Genomic DNA, 21,869 nt, shown 5'->3' with positions numbered 1-21,869 from the left:
TTCGAACTACAGATTTCTTTAGATGTGGAAGGACGTGGAAATCACATGGTGTCAAATCTGATGAATAGGGGGAAGGTGTTCCAACAAATCGTACTTTAAATCCTTCAATTTTCCCATTGCCAAAACATCCTTGTGGACGAGTGCATTGTTTTTATAAAACATGATTTTCCTTCTTTTGCAGCCCAGGTCTGTTCTTACGTATTTTTTCCTCCAGTTGGTCCAGAAAACTCGAATAGTATTCTCCAGTTATTATTTTACCCATCGCAAGATAATCAATAAGAAGAATCTGTTTGGCATCTCAGAAAACACTGGCTATAACCTTCCCGACAGATAAAATCTTCTTCACCTTTTCTTGATGCAGGCCACCGGTTTCCACCCACTACTTTGTTGTTTCGTTTTTGGCGGATCATAGTAACAAAATGGCGCACAAAATTAGTTAGATTATTTTTAAAACGGCCCAAACATTGCTGAAAAATTCGTTTCCGCATTTGTTTTGTGGTCATCATTCAATAAATGGGGCACTTACCTTGCACAAAGTTTTCTGATATTTAATTCTTTGTACAAAATATACAGTAATTTTTTCTTCTGATATGCCTATGGCGTCAGCTGTTTTATACAACTTTAACTGCAGATTGTCCAGTTCCATATTGTGCACTTTTTCGATGTTTTCATCTGTAGTTACAATTTTTAGAAGTCCTTCACTTGGATCATCTTCAAGAAAAGTATGACCACGTATTTAAATTCACCAGTCCATTTCTTAACTGTTGAAAATGATAAAGTAGACTTTATAAACCGCCAGCCTCATCTACTTTGGAAACGGCCTGCGGTGACTCAGTGGTAGAGCGTTCACCTCTGGTGCGTGAGGTTCTTGGTTCGATCCCAGATCGCGCCAAGTGAGCTTTGTGGTGGACAAACACCATGTGCGTGGGTTTCCTCTTGGTTCTTCCGTTTCTTCCCACTTTCTTCAGTCCACCATTTCATTCATTTCTCATCATCACCATCTCCTTTGGCCTAGCCGCCATAACTATGGAACGTAAAATTTCAAAGATTTCATTTCATCTACTTTGAATGAATTTTGTTGAAGATACCATCCAAAACAAAGAATTTTATAATGGCGCGGCTAGTTTATACACATGCACGAAACATACACATTTACTTTCAAAAACTGTATAAGCTAAACTATTCTGTTAGCCAAGCTGATACTTGGCTTACATTATTGCGAATCGTGTACCAACCTAACAAGAACAAAATGTTATTGATATCAACGCCATCTTTGTGCGAAGTGAGAACTTTTCGCCTTGGCCACGTACTATTAATGTGGCCCCGAACCATAACCGGATCTTCAATTCAATGCAATTGACGGCTATATTCGTTTCCCACCATACTATTTTTCCTCCAAGAGCTAGATTACAGGATCATGTTACATTTCCAAGCCTCGAAAGAAAATGAATTTTTTAAGTTTTACGCCCCACGGTTATGCCGGCTAGGCGAAAGGAGACGATGATGATGAGAAAAGAATGAAATGGTAGAATGAAGAAAGTGGGAGAAAGAGGGAAAACTTCGAGAAAACCCACACACACGGTGTTTGTCCATCACAAAGTTCACTTGGCGCGAACTGGGATCGAACCAAGGACTCCATGCACCAGAGATGAACGCTCTACCACTGAGCCACCGCGGCCCACCAAGCCTCGAAAGAGCCGTCGATGAAAAGAAATAGAGGGAAGAGAAAAACTGATAATGTCCAATCTAAACCAATCGAATAGATAAAAAACGCTAAGGAAACATTAACAAGGGAAGATCGTTTGACAATGTACTGCAATACCAACAGATGAACAGTATTGCCAGCTTAATATAACGTTGTGTTTTTTTCAAATTGCACTACGTCAGATTATTACATACTGCAAATCTACATATTAAACGAAAACGTGCAAGAACATTTTAATTATTCAGTGTTACGCACTATGGACACTACAGTATCACAAACATGTATATTTTGGAGGCCTCTACTATAATAATAACACAACTAAGACGAATTGAACAAAATATATTCAAAGGAACAAAGTTACAAGGGGGTGGATGATGATGATCAAGAGGTTTTATTTAAAAAAAAAAACTGCTATAAGTAGTGCATGATTTCCAGTTTAAAAAAAAAATAAATATTTTCACATAAATTACTTCATTTTAAGTAGTATAAGTTTCTAACCATTCTGGATGGCAAATTACGTGGCAATAAAGAAGTGAAAACTTTGACAAATGCTAAAATCACAATTCTACAACTGATAGACTACCAATTGTCTTGTAGTGTATATTTAATGGCGCCGATCTGTTCATATTACAATATTCTGTTTGGTAGAGTCTTAAATAACGAATCCGAGATTTAAACTTACCAACTTTGATTTTAACAATAAAGTCTTATGAAAGTTTTTACAAAGTTCTTGTAAATCTGTAATGGTTTCAGAGTTCAATGAAGGATCTTCGGTACACGAAAGTGGTCTCGGAATAAAGGCAGGTTCAATTGTCTTAAGCTCGTAATGGCCTTAGACAGGTAACCTGGATAATTCCTTCGCTCATAACAGCCTCAGGAGTAGGTAATTAAAGAATATCTCCTTCGCTCATAGCAGCCTCGGGAGATAGTTAAAGGAATTCTCCGCAGCTCATAGCAGCCTCGGGAGATAGTTAAAGGAATTCTCCGCAGCTCATAGCAGCCTCGGGAGATAGTTAAAGGAATTCTCCGCAGCTCATAGCAGCCTCGGGAGATAGTTAAAGGAATTCTCCGTAGCTCATAGCAGCCTTAGGAGATAGTTAAATGAATTCTCCATAGCTCATAGCAGCCTTAGAAGATAGTTAAAGGAATTCTCCGTAGTTCATAGCAGCCTCGGGAGATAGTTAAAGGAATTCTCCGTAGCTCATAGCAGCCTCAGAAGAAGTTAATTTAAAGGATGTCTCTTTCGCTCATAGTAGCGTCAGGAGATGGTTTTAAAGTAATTCTTCATAGCCCATGGCGGCCCCAGGAGAAAGTGTTAATAGGTGAGTGATCAGCAATGAACTGATCACTTTCTCTTCTTAAAGTCTTCTCTAGTGGCCCCGCGTAGCGTAGTCGTTAACGCTTTTGCCTTCGGTACGAGCGGTCCCGGGTTCGATTCCCAGTGGAAACACTCGGTCGAAAAAGTGCAAAACGCTTTTTCAGGCCAGCCATCCTGAATTAGGTTTTCCTGGGTTTTCCTCATTCACACCACGCAAATACCTGGGTGGCACCTAACATAATAGGTCCCAGGCCGCTTCCTTCCTTCCCTTTCATCGGATAGTATGCTCACCGAGGGAGGTCATCTCTCAAGCGTGACGGGGCTATCATGCCCATAAATGCCAAAAGCCCAGAAATCTAAAAATCCTCCTCCTTGAAGTCTTCTCTTATAGGCATCTTCTTAAAGGGGAAACCCATTAGGAGAAGTCAGCTGTCTTCGTACTTTTTTTTTTAAAATCACCTTCGTGTCTTCCTGGTGGTCTCTTTCCGTCGTCTGCTATTGTTTATGTATGAACGTAATAACACGTGTTCATAATAAAAAACATATGATTACTGTATGTGAGGGTATAGAACCTTACAATACTCTTGCTGATAATAGGGATTAAAAAACAAAAAACAATAAACAATACCAACTCCTGCATTTTTAGAGAAGTTACTTTCAGTGAACAAGTGTTCCTCCTTTCTCCTTTGGGTATATTGACCTTCTAAAACATAGCAACAATAACACAACAACAACTATTATCACTGATATTGTGAAAATCTTTCTGGACCACTCGATATCAATTCAATCAACGCATAGTACCTCACCGACAGCAATCTTTATATGAAATTTTGGCAGGAGTTTTCTTTTATTTTTTAACAAGGAAATGTAGCAAAAATTTAGTTTTTAGACTGTAATGTTTCTAAAGTACAGCCCATTAAAGTTTGTCAGTTGTCTACGACAGCTGATTACTAAAAGTTCACAACGAAACAAAAATAATAATAATAATAAATGTATGAAGATAGCTAGATTAACAAATTTGTTTTATTATGTTCAGAATACTTTGTAGCTCGATATTAACTGTTGTTTGTGCAATTCGGTAATTAGTTATTGAAATATAAATGCTAAAATATTGAACGTGTAGTATAGTATATTACCTGTCAAATCCTACAAATTTAGAATAAAACTGTAGTCTAAGAAGATAAAAGGTAAAAATGCAGTAATATAAATAAAAGTTTTTGTTATATACTTTTACGTATAAGAGGTGTATAAGCAATATGAAAATTTTAACAATTCTTAAATGGAGGTTTGCAACATGCACATGTATGCGGCTCACTTCCATTTCTGTCCATATAATAAGTAGTCACAATAAAACAAGTTTGTGACAGTTCCATCTATCTACTTTTCCTTATTGTTTTCCCTATCGACAGTTCAAAGTTCCTCAGGTGTTCTTCACTTTTACGTAATGTCTATGTGTTTGCTCCTACAGTACAATACTCCATAAAGAAAAAAATCCATGAACCCTCGTGATGAAATATTAGTACATGTGGTTAGCAGATTCGGGTTCAATTTCAAATGGAAGTTCATGTGGTTCGGATTCCATGTTAAGCTGTAAGTTACATCTCATATAGCATCACTAGAGCCTTTCTGTTTCAAGTGTGTCTTCGGAAAATAAGTGAAACACACTTCAGCCCTACGTCCGCCGTCTCTTACGTAGGAAACCATCCCTTTGTTTGAGGGAAAGAAGTGAACGACCTCGTCTTTGTTACCAATTTGTCATTCAATCGTTTGATCTTGACGAGTGAAGATCGTAGGCTGCATAGAATGGCTAACAAGATAGTAGAGTGCGAAGCCCGTCAATGTGCCAACCCTGTCCACATTCAGCTATCGAAAGAAATCGTCCAAGGCAACTTGCCCCTCCTCATTCCAGAGAGGTACGGGAAATCACATATCGACAGAAGCGCTAGCAGGGGCACACTTGAAATAAAAAGGCTTACCAAAAAGGGGCTCTGAACTCCAAATCAATCAATCAATTACAAAAAAAAAAAAAAGTTTTTTTTCCCTCTTCGTATTCATCAACATACATTTTGGATCAAAAAATCCAATATATTTCAGGCAAAAAAATTTCTTGTATATATATATATATATATATATATATATATATATATATATATATATCTTGAGAGCTACATATAGTGTAACCAAACCCAAACTATCAAGTAACAGTATGATGTGTTTATTCCGTAAAAAATACGAAAACTCGATTTAGAAGCCGTTCAAAAAGTTTGTGGCCCCTAATACAAAACCTAATTCTTGACCAAGATCGCAATCTTTTGATGCATTTTTTTTTATCATTCCTAAAACTCCTGGCCAAGATCGCAATCTTTTAATGCATTTTTTTTTATCATTCCTAAAACTCTTGGCCAAGATCGCAATCTTTTGATGCATTTTTTTTATCATTCCTAAAACTCTTGGCCAAGATCGCAATCTTTTCATGCATTTTTTTTTATCATTCCTAAAACTCTTGGCCAAGATCGCAATTTTTTTATGCATTTTTTTATTCCTAAAACTCTTAGCCAAGATCGCAATCTTTTGATCCATTTTGTTTTGGATTATTCCGAAAATTCTTGTTTAAAAATCTTATCGTAAAGGCTTTTATCGTAATTCATCATTTGTCCTTGCTCTTATTTACCTTCTATGTTTCAGATCTTTAATATACAAAACGATAATCATGCCTGTTGTTCTGTATGGGTGCGAAACATGGTCGCTTACTCTGAGGGAAGAACATAGACTGAAAGTATTTGAGAACAAGATCCTGAGAAGAGTATTCGGACCCAAGAGGAACGGGAATGGGGAATGGCGGAAAATTCATAACGAGGAACTAAATAATTTATACGGTTTACCCAACATTGTTAGGATCGTCCAGTCTAGGAGGCTTAAGTGGGCAGGTCATGTAGCTAGAATGGAAGAAAGTAGAAACGCTTTCAAAGTCTTGACTGGAAGACCAATCGGAAAACGACCATTAGGAAAACCTAGGCGCAGATGGGAGGACAATATTAAGATGGATCTAGCAGAGATAGGAATACAAAGTAGAAACTGGATCCAGTTGGCTAAGGAAAGAAGTCATTGGAGAGCTTTTGTGAACGCGGCATTGAACCTCCGGGTTCCATAGGCCATAGAGTTAGTTAGTTAGTTAGTTTCAGATCTTTACTAACTATTGTGCCTAGGTATTGAAAACTAATCATTACTCTACATTACTTCCAATTTTTGTAACTTGACGGAGCTCACCTGCTTCTCAATCATCATTACTTTTGCTTTTTTATTATTTCTTTTGTCCCACATTCTTTACAGCTTTTTCTTAACCTTTATAACATCGTAATAATTTCCAATTCAGATTTCATAGCAAGAGTTTTATCATCTGAAGCGAATGTATTTAACTTGTTTGGATCCCAGTGAAACACCATTTTTCGTGCGTAAACTCTTCTTTATTGCTTTTACTCAGGGGCAGACCAAGGCAAAATTTTCACCTGGGCAAAATGACTTTTTGGCGTTCCCCTAGTCCTAGCCTATATTTTACATTTTATTACAGTGATTTCAATATTTTAAACCCATTTTTCAAGGAGAAAATACTCAAATACATGATATGGGTATATTTAGTACTTAAAAATATATAATACGTATGGTATCAATTACATTGTGTTTTAATTATTATTTATGTACCGATATATAAAAACAAATACAAAATCGAACAGAATTTATTGAATACTACTAAAGATGGCATGTCTCTACATGCCATGTCTCCATTAGTCAATACACGTTATAAAATTTACTTTCTGAGGCTGATTTTGGCGCCCTCCTGATTGTGGCGCCCCGGGCAGTTGCCCGGGTTGTCCGGCCCTTGGTCCGCCTCTGTTCTTACTAACTAGATATTGAATGGAATACCGCAAAATAGTTAATTTTGACACGAGGAAGGGTTACTTGAACAACAACAACAACAAAAGTTAAACTGTAAGTGAATGCACTTTAGAGTTACTTTGCCCTGCAACTTACTTGAATCAATATTACTCACAGTGTAATACAAATATTTCAACACTTTCTTGGTTTAAGTTCAAGTAATGTTACTTTATGATAATTAGAACACAATATAATTATTTGTCTTTTTTTTCAGCGTGAAAATTCTACCCTGAAGGCTAGCTATGATAGAATTTTGAGCAGCGGATTCGCACGAGAACAGCCTAGAACTGTGCAGAGCGCTCCAGAGGAACGTCAGCAACATTCTTTTATGCATGACGAGGGTTTCCAAAGGCGAGTTTGTGAATTGGAAACTTCATTAGCTTCCGAACAGCAGAAGCGAATAAATTTACAAGAGAAACTGGAGAATGAACAACAGAATGTTCTACAAATTAAAGAAGAGCATGAGGAGTTGCAGAAACGGTTTGAATCGCTTCAGAAATGCCATGACAAGCTAGAGAGCAAGATAGCCTCTTTAAGGGTACGCAAGAATCTTTTTAGTTCATCTTCTTGTTCATAAAGATGTTATTCAAGGTGGTCATACATTATGTTCTTTCGCTCCTTCTTTAAGGAGAGAAAAGAACTGTGGAATAGCTGTACAAATCTTATTGTGAATAATCCTTTAATACTAATTTTATTAAGTTGTTGTTTTTAAAAGTATTGTGTACCTGTATCCCTGATACTTATTCCCAGTTTATTCCTTGAACCCCCTCCCCTTAATTTATAGTTGAAATGCAGTTTTTGAACCATAAGGAAATACAAACTGGCTACTTCATCCTTGCTCTTTTTGCCATAGTAATCCCGTCTAGGTTCGTTAGATGTATGAGCTAGAAAGTACTTTTGTTTACAACATTGGGGCAAAATTTCGTGATTTGATTGTGAAACATTGCCTTAAAATCATGAAAACTATATATTTTTTTAAATACCTATAACCTGTGGTTACTTATTACAAAATATAATTTGTGAACATTGCTACGTACCAGTGCACAGACGGAACTATTTCTGATTCTGAAGTTAGTACTTGGTGGTCCCTTTTGGATCATGTAAAGCTTGAATCTAATTGGTATGAAATTCAGTATGTCATCAATAACATCATGTGACATTGATTTGATTAGATTTTTAATTTAGCGTCTTTTTCAGCAACGAGGCTATATGAGACATGGACCTACGACTCTGTCCTTACGAGGACTTGGGAAAATCAGCTAGACAGGACTCTATGATTCCAGTTGGAGGCACACATTCCGAGAAATTGTTCGGCTTGCATTTATAGAACTCTATTTATTTATTTATTTATTTATTATTTGTTTGTTTGTTTGTTGTTAGGTTAATTTGAGTCAGTGGAATTTTCAAGTTACATTTTTTTCACGCAAGCTTCATTACATCAAAGTTCTCAATTTTCAGAGCAGAGAAATGCTGCACAAATACCTTCCAATCCATACATAAGTAGTAGTAGAAGCTTACGTTAAACTATCACACAATGAAAAGATGGGATGCATATTTACTAGTTAAAAAGATCAACTTTCTCGCTGAAAACATCGAATAAAACATATTTCCGCAGACTGTTTTGAAGTCAGATTCACTTATTACGGTTTAGTACTCATTTGAATTTTATGACGATACGACATAACTTTTATATCAGGATTTGAGAAGTGAGAAGAACGTACCAACAATATTTAACGATTGTTTTTGTAGCAAATGATGTAAGTTTACTTTTAGGATCAGTGAGATGAAAGAAGGGTTAGCCATGTAGTTTGCTTATCAGCGTAGTCTTCAAGGATTCACTCCGAAAAAGTAGTAAATTTGACTTCGAAACCACTTTATTGGATGCTTCAGATAAGAAAAAGATCCAATATATTTCAATCAAAAATTTTTCTTGTACGCCTTATAACGGGAGAACTACATATAGTGTAACCAAACCCAAACTATCACTTAACTCAGTATGATGTCCTTATTCCGTAAAAAATATGAAAATCCGATATAGGGGCCGTTCAAAAATTTAGTGGTCCTTGATCCAAAAACTAATTTTTGGCCAAGATCGCAAATCTTTTGATCCATTTTTTTCGATCATTCCTAAAAATTCTTGTTAACTATTACATTAAGCTACTTTTGCCTTCACTTAAGGAAGAATTCGTTATGTTAAAGAAGTAAATACAAAATACATGCTTTTATATAAACTTTGATCTTAACACGTAGGGGGTACGGTGGCTTAGTAGTAAAGCGCTTTACCTCTGGTGCGTGGGATCTCTGCTTCTATTCCCGGCCAAGTAAGCTTGTGGTGGTCAACATCATGTTCTTGGGTTTTCTCGGGGTACTCCTGTTTCCTCCTACTTTCTCATTCCACAAATTCTTCATCATCATTCACTTGCTGTAATTATCATCTCCCTTAACCTAAGGGTCATATTCGTGGGATGTTAAACTGAAAGATTTCATCTTAACACATCAGTTATCTAGACTCATAAAATATTTATTGATAAGGTTATCTGAAATAGAAATTATGAGAATAAGAGTTCTCACACGCGAGAGGCTGTTTTAAGAATCCTTTCATACTGTACAACTAAGACACAAAGTTTGACAATAAAATTGCAACAGGTAAGTTTATAATGCACTATTTTGAACGTGCAAGGGTCCCTGGTTCGATCCTAGATCATATCAGTTTGTACTGGACAACGTCGTGCCCATAGGTTTTCTCGAGGTCCTTCTGTCCCCCCCCCCACATTCAAATTTCACCAAGTGAGCCCCTCCGTGGCTAAGCGGTTAGCGTACGCGCCTTTGGCGTGGGAGACCCGGGTTCGATTCCCGGCGGGAGCTCATGTGGTTCGGATTCCACGTTAATCAGTAGGTCCACGTCTCATATAGCCTCGCTGCTGAACGGGACGTTAAACTCAGAATCAACTCAACTCTAATTTCACCAATTATTTAATATTCACTTTCATTAATCATCCCTCTCCTTTAGTCTAAGAGGATAATCGTGGAACGTAAAACTATAGAAATTCATTTGTAAGTGCGCTGTATGTAGATATTGCAATGTTCTGTAGGTAGAGTCTGAATAATTTATATGTAATTTCAACCCTTCACCTCTTTATTATGAAAAGAATGTCTTTTTAAAAAAATATTTACAAAGTTCTTTAAGTAAGTCTTTGCTCCAAGTCTTAAATGTTTCCAGTGTACAGTAAGTGCAAAATTCCTCGGCACGCGAAGTGACGTCGGAATAAAGAATATTTGTCTTAGCCCACAGCGGCCTCAGACAGAATCGATTATACTCCGTAGCTCATACCAGCTCCAGGATAGAGGTCTGCACAGGCTCGGGCTCGCAAAGCATGTATCACTTTGAGCCCGGGCCGGGCTCGGGCGTAAATTTTTAAATATACAACCATATTTCTCGGGCCTTTTCGGACCTAACTTTGTAAATATACTGTACAATGATGTTTATTGGACCGTTCTTTCTGGAGAACTTTTAAAGCACAACTGCAAAATTAAACCTCTAATTGCTGTAAATAAAAATACAATTTTGCTTTAATTATTAAGTTTCTGTATTTCGGGCTTATTTCGGGCTCATTTGATTATCACACCAAACACGGGCCGGGCTCGGGCCAAATGCTAAAACATATTTTGGACTCGGGTCGGGCCTCATGTTGTAAATTCACGGGCTGGACCTTCCCCGGGCTAAAAATTCCGGCCCGTGCAGACCATATTCCGTCCTTAGGTACCATATAGCAACCTTAGGAGTTGGTATTAAAGGAAGTCTCCGTAGCCCATGGCGACCTCGGAAGAAGGTTTTGGTAGGTTAGTGATCACCACTGGTCTGATACTTTCTTAGTTCCGTCGTCCTCTTTGTGTGGCCGTGGTGGCTCAGTGGTAGAGTGTTCATCTCTAGTGCATGGGGGTCCTTGGTTCGATCCCAGTTTGCGCCAAGTGAACTTTGTGGTAGACAAACACCGTGTACGTGGGTTTTCTCGGAGTTCTTCTGTTTCCTCCCACTTCCTGCATTCCACCATTTCATTCACTTTTCATCAACACCGTCTCCATTAGCCTAGCCGGCATACCCGTGGGACGTAAAAAATTGGTTTCATTTTTTTCCGTCGTCCTTTTTTATAGCCATCTTCTTGAAGGAAAAGTCCATAGGGAAGTAGTCGGCTTTCGTAGTTTTCCGAATCCTTTTCGTTTCTCCCTGGAGGTATAGTCTCCTTCTTGTCATCTGCCACTGTTTGTTTATAATTGTAAAAACACATGTTTTGTAGTGAAAATACGTGACTTCCAGTTCGTGTAAGTATATGGAACCTTACTGGAATTTCAAGAATTATAGGTGAGGGTTTCAGAAATCAACATGATCAACTCCATTTTGAGTGAAATTGAAAAATTCAAGGTTAAAAATAACGATATACACCAAAGATAGTATGTAACTTAGGGGGAGTTTTGCTTTCTCTAGGTTTGTTGTATGGAGGATATTAAAGATATTGATTACTATGACCAAGGTAGTATGTGTATTTATATGTAAGGTTTGTTATACGTATTTTTTTGACGAACCTTTTGCACACCATATATACAGTATTTGGAGATAATTAATTCCAAAATATTTATTTCAGAGCGGTGCTTTCGAGTTTCCTAGTAGCGATGAGTTAATGAGGCTTTGGTCAAGTGATAAACAATGCAGTGTAACGAGCAAAGAGGCATCGGAAATGCTTTTAGATGAGGACCCAATGCTAGAGACTGCTCATACCTCTCGGTTTCCCTGGAGCAAATGGTTTGAGGGCAACGAGGATAAATCTGTGTTATTGGATACAGCGAGGGAGTTGGAGAAATGTAGAGAGATGCTTCGGATGCAAACAAGTTTAAACAACTTGTATAAACAGGAGGTAAGACGGTCGATTCTATATATTTATAGCCATAATGAGTACAGTCCTCCTAAAATAAATCTACACCGAGGAATGCGACGTCAATTATAAAATATCATTTTTTTTAAAGATATGAAGAGTCGTTTCAGCCAAAAGGCAGGGTATATGCAATAATGTTGTATTGACACAACTATTTTCAATCAGAACCATAAACTTTCCGTGAGTTAAAAGAAAGAGATTACTTATTATAGGATGCAATTAATTAATAGTTTGAAAGCGCTATGGATTCATTAAAACTTCTCACTTTTCTTCATAGTAATTCATGTATAAAATACTCGTAATTTGTGTCAACAGAAGTAAAGTAACAAATTTTCTATCCGAAGCTGGTGTGTCAACATAACAATGTAGTGTACTAAAGTGTTTTCAAAACTAGAAACAAATTGACGTTTGGAGAAGCACGTGGTACGCTGTTGCCACTTCGTGCGCATTCCGGTGAGTCATGTCCACTGGACTGTCCTGTCTGTGAGTCTTAGCAAAAAGGAAAATCTCTAAATATTGGTTTGATCGGATGGATGGAAGGATATGTTTGTTGTCCCAGTTCGTGCATGTTGGGGAAGGGGGGGCTGTGTATGTTTTCTAACCACTTCCACGCACAAAGAAACGAATAGCTTCTTTCCTTCTGAAAACACGTGTTTACTAGCGGCAACATTGGAATATTAAAATCTGTTGCCAAGTAAACCCTCCACCCTCTGTTGCTAAAATGACTTTGTGATTCGACCCTCGCTGAGTGACCGCAATAACTATATGACGTAGATTCCCTTCTTCAAAACAAATGTGTACGTGTTTTTGAGCTGTCAATTTGTTTTTAGTTTTGAAAGCACTTTAACTACTGGAAACATTTTATCGTAAAAATAATTTTAGATCCCTTGTTACAAATGAAAGTATGAAAAGAATAAAGTACAAATGCATTTGCACTATTGTGTTAAGTAGGTCGTAACTAACTTTAAAGAAAAGTAACTAACTTTAAAGTTGGTTGATCTCTTGTCTGTTCTGAGGTCGTATGTGTCCTGAAAAACGTAGAATTTATATATTTTTTCAGAACTCTGGAAATTGACGTAAAATTTACTTCCCTTTCTACCATTTTTTTAATTAGTTCGAAAACGATTTATTAAGGATCTGGTATGGAGCGTGGCGCTTTACAAACCAGAGACATTGACATTGACCGCAATAACTATATGACGTAGATTCCCTTCTTCAAAACAAATGTGTACGTGTTTTTGAGCTGTCAATTTGTTTTTAGTTTTGAAAGCACTTTAACTACTGGAAACATTTTATCGTAAAAATAATTTTAGATCCCTTGTTACAAATGAAAGTATGAAAAGAATAAAGTACAAATGCATTTGCACTATTGTGTTAAGTAGGTCGTAACTAACTTTAAAGAAAAGTAACTAACTTTAAAGTTGGTTGATCTCTTGTCTGTTCTGAGGTCGTATGTGTCCTGAAAAACGTAGAATTTATATATTTTTTCAGAACTCTGGAAATTGACGTAAAATTTACTTCCCTTTCTACCATTTTTTTAATTAGTTCGAAAACGATTTATTAAGGATCTGGTATGGAGCGTGGCGCTTTACAAACCAGAGACATTGACATTGAGAAAAGCTTAAATATCCAAACTGGAAGCATTTGAAATGTGTTGGCGCAGAATGCTGTGCATATCATGGACCGAAAGGAAAAGGAATGAAGACGTACTAAAGGAAGCTAATGAAGGACAGATCATGAAAATAATAGGAAAAAGAAAAAACAGCATGCTTGGCCATCTTATTCGGCACTCCGATTGGATCACCGTGCCGATAAAGTGAAAGGCAGAAGGAAAACCAGGAAGAGGAAGACCAAGAATAGAATATCTAGAAGCAGTTACGAAGAAGATACCTTATCAAAGCATAAAACAGATCTCTCAAGAGAGAGAAAAGTTTTAAAATTTCCATGTTGCACCAACCTATTGTTGAGGTGAGAAAGAAGAAGGAATTTTGCTCGGCTTTTCTTTCTTATAAAGTGAAATAAAATTTTAGTAAAGTTTTTCTTGTTTTGAAACGTTATAGAAAATGATGTGGAGTTTAACTATTTTTTGGTTGCGTTATTGTTCTATCACCACATTAAATTGTTGTTTTTGTTGTTGTACTATTCATTTAGAAGACTTAGAGAGAATACTAATGCAACTGTGAACATAAAGGTCAACACAAGACAATTTCTTTTTGTGCTGTTTCTTACTTGCTAGTAGAGTTTAGTTCGAGAACAACGTTAGCTGGTTGGTTGAATTAAAGTTTATCCTCCCTTTGTGCACCGGGGCTATACACGTCGTGCACTTACAGCTTAACTTGGAATCCGAACCACATGAGCCCTCATCGAGAGTCGAGTCTGGATTTTCTGTTTCGAAGGTGAGTACGCTAATCTTATAGCCAATAGGAAGCACTATCAGCTGTGACATTCGTGATTGTACAATAATGCATCCAAGTGTGTGTTTTGCCTTTGTCTTTTATCGCTCAAAAATGGAGACATTTGCCAAGTTTAATGAAACTTTATACAAGGTACTCCCAAAGTATGGAAACACCCTAAAAGGTGGTAAACGCTGCAAAATATAACCAAAGCAACAATGTAGGTGGGGAATAGAAATGGGGATAAACATTTGGGGACACGTCATAATAACGTCCGCCATCTTGAATTTTACCTCATTATCTTAAATGGAAACCATAGCATGTAATATGTCATTCTAATAGCAGATTTTTGTAGAAGATGATTGGCTTTGTTATTTTTGCTCAAGTGCTAACCATGACTAGGAAACTATGACTGTTTCTTTGTTTCTGTCATTGCAGGTGACTTATTAGCAGAAGCTGAGCTTGCCGTATGCAGAGCGCATTGAGATCGTGCTGATCTCTGGAGAACGAAGGACCAGGGTGATTGCAGGCGATTTTAACCGCCATCATTCGGAAAGGACTGCTAAAGAAATTCCAAGTATCCAAATCTGTGGAAGATCGACCCAAGACCACACATGGCGACAGACAAAGCAACAACTGTGGGAGTAGTTGGCATCATTCAGTAAATGTTCCAAGAGAAACATGCGTAGTATGTATAGCCCGTGAAAGTGGTGTTAGCGCACTTTAATCATGAGCATTAAGTCAATGAATAAATGGCACCCTTGTAAACTGCGACTTCACTAGTACCTTGTAGAAGATGATCCAGATCGTCGTCTGGAATTTGCTCAGTGTACCACAGAGCAGCTATGACAAAACCTCATATTCACCTCTGACGTATTGTTTATTGATGAGGCAAAGTTTTATGAGTGGCGAGGTTAACAAACAGAACGTGCAGTAGTGGTCGGATAGTAATCCACATTAATTTGATACATCCACAGGTGTGTTCTCGGCAAGGTGATGGTGTGGTGTGATGTGTAAGACTCGCGTTATAGGTCCATTCTTCATCGACGAAGACTCTGACGGCGATGTGTTATCGGTGTATATTAAAAAAGAATATCTTGGCATCACTGCTGTCGGAGGATGGGTCATTCTTTAAGTGTTTCCAGCAGGACAGCGCCCTACCCCATTACAATACATGTGTCCGTGAGTACCTCTATCAACAGTTTCCCAATGCGTGGAGTGGTCGGCGAGGTGCTGTGGAATGACCTGCTCGTTTCTCTGACCTGACGCCACTGGACTATTATATAAAGTCTGTTATGTATTCGGTGAAAATTAGGAATGTTTAGCATCTCAAGGAACGAAGTGTGGTAGCATGCCTCAACATTACAGCCAACATTTTGCGTGACTAAAAACTCAGAGGAACCAGAATGGGGAACACGTTGAACACTTTTTGTGAAATTTGTATAATGAAAATTGGTATAATTTGACCAGGAAGTTCATTAGCATTGTAAGAGTGGTTACGCACTCGTATGATAGACTTTTTGTTTTCCTGTGGAATCAGCGCCCTTGTCAAATACGAGTGTTGGGGCATTGAACTACAGGAAATATATTAAAGAAACAGCATAGTTAATTTCCTGCTTGTAATAAACATATTTCCAATTATGTATTGAATGAATATTATATGTTAAATACGTGTAGAATACAGTGAATACAACATTTGAAATATAATGACGTTTACAGATTCCGGGTCTTAAATCTAATTAAAGTTAAGTTGATTTTTCAATGAATATTTTCCATATACAGTATGTATTTCATTAACATTTCCAGCTCTTGTATTTCGTTATAAGCTCCAGATTTATCATTTTATTCTCTATTGCTATAAATATCAAATACGGTTAAGCATGTTTCAGATAAATTAAATTTAATGCCTGTTTCCTTTCAGATTATTTACTCATTAGAACGAATGGCAAGTAGTGGACACCAAGGAGATCAGTATGAAGATGTGCTTTCTCATCTGTCTAAGCTAATCTTTGAGGGAGAAGAGAGGCCTAGTCTTGAAGGAAGGTTTAAAAAAGCCATGAAGGCTGCACAAGAATTGCCAGGCACAAGCCAAAAGGTACCTGAAGACGAGTGCGCATGTTGTCATGTGAAAAAAATTGAGAAACTTCATAACAGAGAGGGAAAAAGAACATCAGCTTCATTGCCGACCATGTTAGAAGACAGAGATGCCTTTCCTATGTTGAGGCAGGGCGTTATGCAGCTACACATTGGAAAGTTTGTCTTTTCGCATGACTTTCTATGTGAGCTCAAAGAAGCGACACCTGCTGTGTTCTTGTCGTGGACTTTTTATGGAGAAAATAGAAGTACGACACCCATCATGAGAGGACCTGATGCAGAATTTGACTGCTATTATAAATATGATATTGATGTTAATGATACCTTTTTGAATTATCTAAGTCGGGTAAGTATTAATTTCCTTTTAGGACACCAATTTTGCTTTTTCGATATGTTTATTTCGTGTGTAGCGTTCTGTGTAAATTTTCTTTTTATTGTGGATTTCTTACATTTTTATTGTACATATACATATTGTGGATTTTAACTTTCCAATAGAAATAACTATTAAAAATAAAATATTGTAAATGTATGTACTTAGCTACGCGTATGTATTTTCTATCTAAGTCTGGTAATGTTAATTCACGACATTTATTCTATTTTCTGTCATGTACTACTCACCGAGATGAAGTGATTGTAGCACGTTTGCATATCGGACACTCACATTTCACATATTTAGTGCGTAGTGCCAACCGTGTGTGTTGTAAAGAATATATCGCCTCACTGACTATTCGTTATCTTTTTGTAGAATGACCTCAAAGAACGACTAAGACTGTCTGATAATAACGGTCAGGTTTTGGATAATAATCCTGCTTCTTATTACCTCATTCTTGCTTTTGTTCGCGGAATTGGAATACTTAACAGTCTCTGAGGCTTTTCTTTGAAGTTTTTTTTTTTTTTTTGCTTTGTTTTATTATTATTATTATTATTGTAGTGACTTTTCGTGTTATTTATCCAGTTAGGAAACAGTCAATTATGGCTCGTGAGCTAAAGATATTGAAAATGTCTACGTCTCGCACGTTAAGTGATCTAGAACTGCATGCTTACGAACAACGCAAAGGACATCTAACAAATGAACTGAAGCGCCAGAGACTCCTAAAAGAAAAGCGCTTATTTAAGCGTTATGCAGCAATGACTACCTTTAAATTAGGGATGGCCAAAATTTTCCGGAATTCGGATTCAGGAAATTTTGTTTTCCGGAATCGGAAAATTTACTTTCCGGAATTCGGAAAAATTCCGGATTTCGGAAAAATTCCGGAATTCGGAAAAATTCCGGAATTCGGAAAAATTCCGGAATTCAGAAAAATTCCGGATTTCGGAAAAATTCCGACATTCGGAAAAATTCCGGAATTCAGAAAAATTCCGGATTTCGGAAAAATTCCGACATTCGGAAAAAATCCGGAATTTAGAAAAATTCCGGAATTCGGAAAAATTCCGGAATTCAGAAAAAATCCGGAATTTTTCCGATTTTACTTTCCGGATTCCGGAAAGTAAAAATTCTGGAATTGGCCATCCTTAGCTAGTAGTTGTTAAAAGAGAAACACAATAATGAATAGGCTATATATACTGTATTAATTTCTTGTAGTTGGATATGTCTTTATCATTTACGTAGACAATTGCTACTGCAGTTATTTACTACTTTATGAGAAAGATCTTATTTTCACACACAAAAAAGTCGCCGGTATGTCTCAAACATTATCGCGTTCCCACCTGCAGCTGCTCCAAAGCACTGCAAACTACTTTTTAATCAGGCGAAAGGCAGTGAAGGAAAATAAATCTCAACAAATATTCTAATAACATTCGCTTATTGTCAACATACCTACAGTGAGCGCAGAAAGTGTTCGTACACCGTGCATAGTTTATATTGAAAACAGCTAGCATGAGAACGGGAGGTGGAAAATATATATATATAACCAGAATTAAGACTACACATGCATACATTTTATTTCTATATACAAGAGAAAGGCCAAACAAACACAATCACTGTTTTGTTCAGAAGAAAAGAGAGAATTCCTTTTTTGTAAACGCAAAAAGTCACCGTACACTTATGCTTGAATTAATGCTTATAAAGTATATTACGTTATTTAATATTTTGTGGGATTACCCTGTGCGTTAATGATTGTCTGTAGTCTTCGTGGCATTGATTTCACCTGTAGTAGTTCGTAGTTCTGTAGCTTCGGGACTGATTATGTCCCATTCTTCTTGAATAGCTTTTCTTAGGCCTTCTTTAGTAGACAAGCTGTGCCTTCTGATTCTTGTCTCCAGAACAGATCATAGATGTTCTATGGGGTTCATGTCTGGGGATTGGGGAGGTGTGCGAAGCTGTTTCAAGGTATTATAGAGTCAGGGGCGGGTCCAGAGGGGGACGATCGCTTCCCCCCCACAAGAGGAAACTCTTATTTTATATATAAATAAACCCATCCATAACAAGTTTGGAGCTCTTAAAAGTAGCAGTATTACCGCCGACCGCCCCCCCCAGAAGTCCGTCCTGGATCCGCCCCTGGCAAACCTTGCAGACAGGCCTTGTTCAACAGTACAAACAATAATTGCGATGTATAATGTTTCTATCACTGTGCGAAACCATGAAAAAAAATAATAAAAAAAATAATTAAAAAAATAATAAAAAAAGAACTGGAAGACCAAGAGTGTTGAGTGAACAAGTTAAACGTTACATTATTAGGGAAAGAAAAAAGGTTCCAAAAAGTAGTGCTGTGCAATTGGCAACGGATCTGGAAACACGCGGTGTTAAAGTATCAGCCAGTACAGTGCGGAATATTTGCAGGGTATCATGGTCGGATAGCCAGGAAAATGTTCTGGGTGAACAAGACAAATCGTATAAAGAGACTAAAGTTTGAAAAAGAGTATAAAGATAAGGGATCAGGCTTCTTTCTGGAACAGGGTCATATTTTCGGACGAAAATAAATTTAATTTTATCGAGTCCAATGGGAGGCGTATGGTATGGCGCAAGGTGAATACAGAGATGAATCCTCAAAATCTCGTCTCTAAAGTAAGACACGGAGGAGGGTCCGTGCTCGTCTGGGGTTGTATGAGTGCCTCAGGAGTGGGTCGTCTCCACCTTATCGATGGAGTGATGATCCACAAAGTGTATATTAACATATTAAAGGAATATCTCCATACTAGTGCGCAGAAGATGGTTCTTGAAAACAATTTATTGTTCAGCAAGACAACGACTCCAAACATACAGCGGAAAATACTCGATTGTGGCTACTCTATACAGGGGCGGATCCAGGACGGACTTCTGGGGAAGGGGCGGTCGGCAGTAATACTGCTACTTTTAAGAGCTCCAAACTTGTTATGGATGGGTTTATTTATATATAAAATAAGAAAGTTTCCTCATGTGGGGGGGGGGGCAATGGCCCCGATCGCCCCCCTCTGGATCTGCCCCTGAGGTTTGCTATCTTTCTCAAAGACTTACCCTTCTTATGCACTTTAATAATTACTTTTCTTGTCTCCTCATTTGTTTCTGTTCGGTTGCTTCCCATTTCGACAGCCCACCGTGCAGTTTTTTCACTCCTATTCACAACTAAACTCATTCTGTTACTCGTCATGCTATACAGAGGTGAATACTAGTGAACCCCAGTTGTGGTATCTTTGTTTCGTATTCGTACGTCAGGTGTACGATCACTTTTTGCGTCTACTCTATATATTTTCTACGGAATTTATTTACTTTCTGACCATTAAACTTGTCTTTGTGGTTCTTTATTGATATATTCATAAAGCTTAGTTTTCATTATTCATATTGTGTGTGTTATTACACTTCTTAAATTTTCTGTTTCTTTTTCGCAGGCATTCTCGTTTCAATAGCATAGGTGTACGAATACTTTCTGCGCTCACTGTATGTACAGTAAATACAAATTTATAATTTTTGACTTTACGAAATATACAATGTAATTGTTCAATAATTAACATAAGCAGGCATTCATTAATTTATATTAATATAATAATTAATAAAACTAATAAGCGGGTGATTGATGACTCAGTGGTAGAGTTTTCATCTATGGTATTCTAACCCAGGACATGTGGGTTTTCGATGGCTAATTTTGTGTTCGAAAATTTTCCCGGTGGTACTCTTGGTTCCCTTTCTTATATTTGTTCCATCATCACTCATTAACGAATTTAGTTTATCAAAACTCTATAGCCATATATTCATTCTGTCCGTCAGTGAAACAAACAGTCTCAAGAACTATCTGATGGATTACCAATCAATTTTGGCCATGATGTACAGAGTCAATAGTTAAGAATCGAGTTCCCTGATGAATGTAATATTCAAACCGGAAGCGGTACAAATCAACCATTTCCGGTTTTAACGTTAATCATTATATAGTAAATATGGTAATAGATAGCGAGAAGCGGTTTCCAGTAATCGACATATATAACATTCATGTAGATAGAATGTTACCCAGTTTGTGCATCAGCTGAAAATAATGAGCTTAGGTATTTAGAGAGCATTTTCCGCTTTAGAAAATGTGTGCTTGGTAAAGAATGTAGAGAATTAGCTGAGTCAGGCACGTAGCTAGAATATGGTAATAGGAAGGGGGGGAGATCTGTCACGAAATACTGTGGTTATTTACCAGGGGCTCAATCATTCTAAACTATTTTATTGGCAACATATATTGGTTCGTTTAGCCAAGATTTCTAATGGGGGCATGATATGAAATACTGTGGTTACACACCAGAGGCTCGATCAATCTAAATATTTTACTGACAACATACCCATATTGATTGGTTAGGACAATAAAATGAGGATATATTAGTAAGTATTTTAATAAGAAGCTATGAAGAAATCTCGAGTAAAAGAATATAAAAAAAGTATTGAAAAAGATATCGTCTTCCGAGGTCATTCGAACGGTGTCGAGAATTTTGCGTCTGGGAAATTTGCGCCCTACCTCAAGAACAGGGAAAATTGCGCCTGCGATGTACCTCCACCGGGAAGTTTGAGCCCTGCGAAATAAAAGAACCTATTGGAGCTTACGCATTTCCTCGGAGGGGCTGACATTACAGCATAAACAATCCTCCCCCCACAACCATGCCATTTGTGATTTATTTTCATTGTGGCTATATAAGGGGAGAATAAACTTCAATATAAGCCAAAAGAACACAACGGATCAACGCAATCACTGCTTCTTCCAGAGATGATTTTGGGGGAACACTGGCCTCCCCAGAGCTCTCAGAGTGCCCCCTCGGAGGAGACCAAAATAATACGTCTATAATATAATAATAAATAGAATAGTACCAGCAGTGACCCCCCTCCGGAATACTAAATGTGCCCCCCGGAACATTTTTCCTGAAAGAACGACTGAACGCAATTGTGTGTTTGAAGTGTAATTCCAGCAAGTAAACACACTGTACATAGTTTTCTTGATAATATTACTGAACTGATTTTACATTCACTTTACATTTTCTTTTCTATATTTTGTGTCCTGAAAAGCCAAACAACTCTCAAGGATTGTGAACAGAGATATGTGGGTAGAGCCAAACAG

General features: G+C 37.4%; 1 protein-coding gene across 2 annotated transcripts in view; it reads left to right on the top strand.

Moving 5' to 3' along the window:
• Positions 1-21,869, top strand: part of LOC145684157 (uncharacterized) — a 143,945-nt gene that overhangs the window by 45,499 nt on the left and 76,577 nt on the right. For both annotated transcript variants that reach the window (XM_081756130.1, XM_081756140.1), the window contains exons 8-10: positions 7,171-7,494; positions 11,597-11,866; positions 16,199-16,717. In XM_081756130.1, the coding sequence (XP_081612256.1) occupies positions 7,171-7,494; positions 11,597-11,866; positions 16,199-16,717 (1,113 nt within the window). The remainder of the gene's footprint in view (positions 1-7,170; positions 7,495-11,596; positions 11,867-16,198; positions 16,718-21,869) is intronic.

Source organism: Thermobia domestica, chromosome 1 (assembly GCF_964235325.1).
Source record: "Thermobia domestica chromosome 1, izTheDome1.hap1.1, whole genome shotgun sequence".
In the NCBI taxonomy this organism is placed as follows: domain Eukaryota; kingdom Metazoa; phylum Arthropoda; class Insecta; order Zygentoma; family Lepismatidae; genus Thermobia; species Thermobia domestica.
This window is presented reverse-complemented; position numbering and strand designations above follow the sequence as displayed.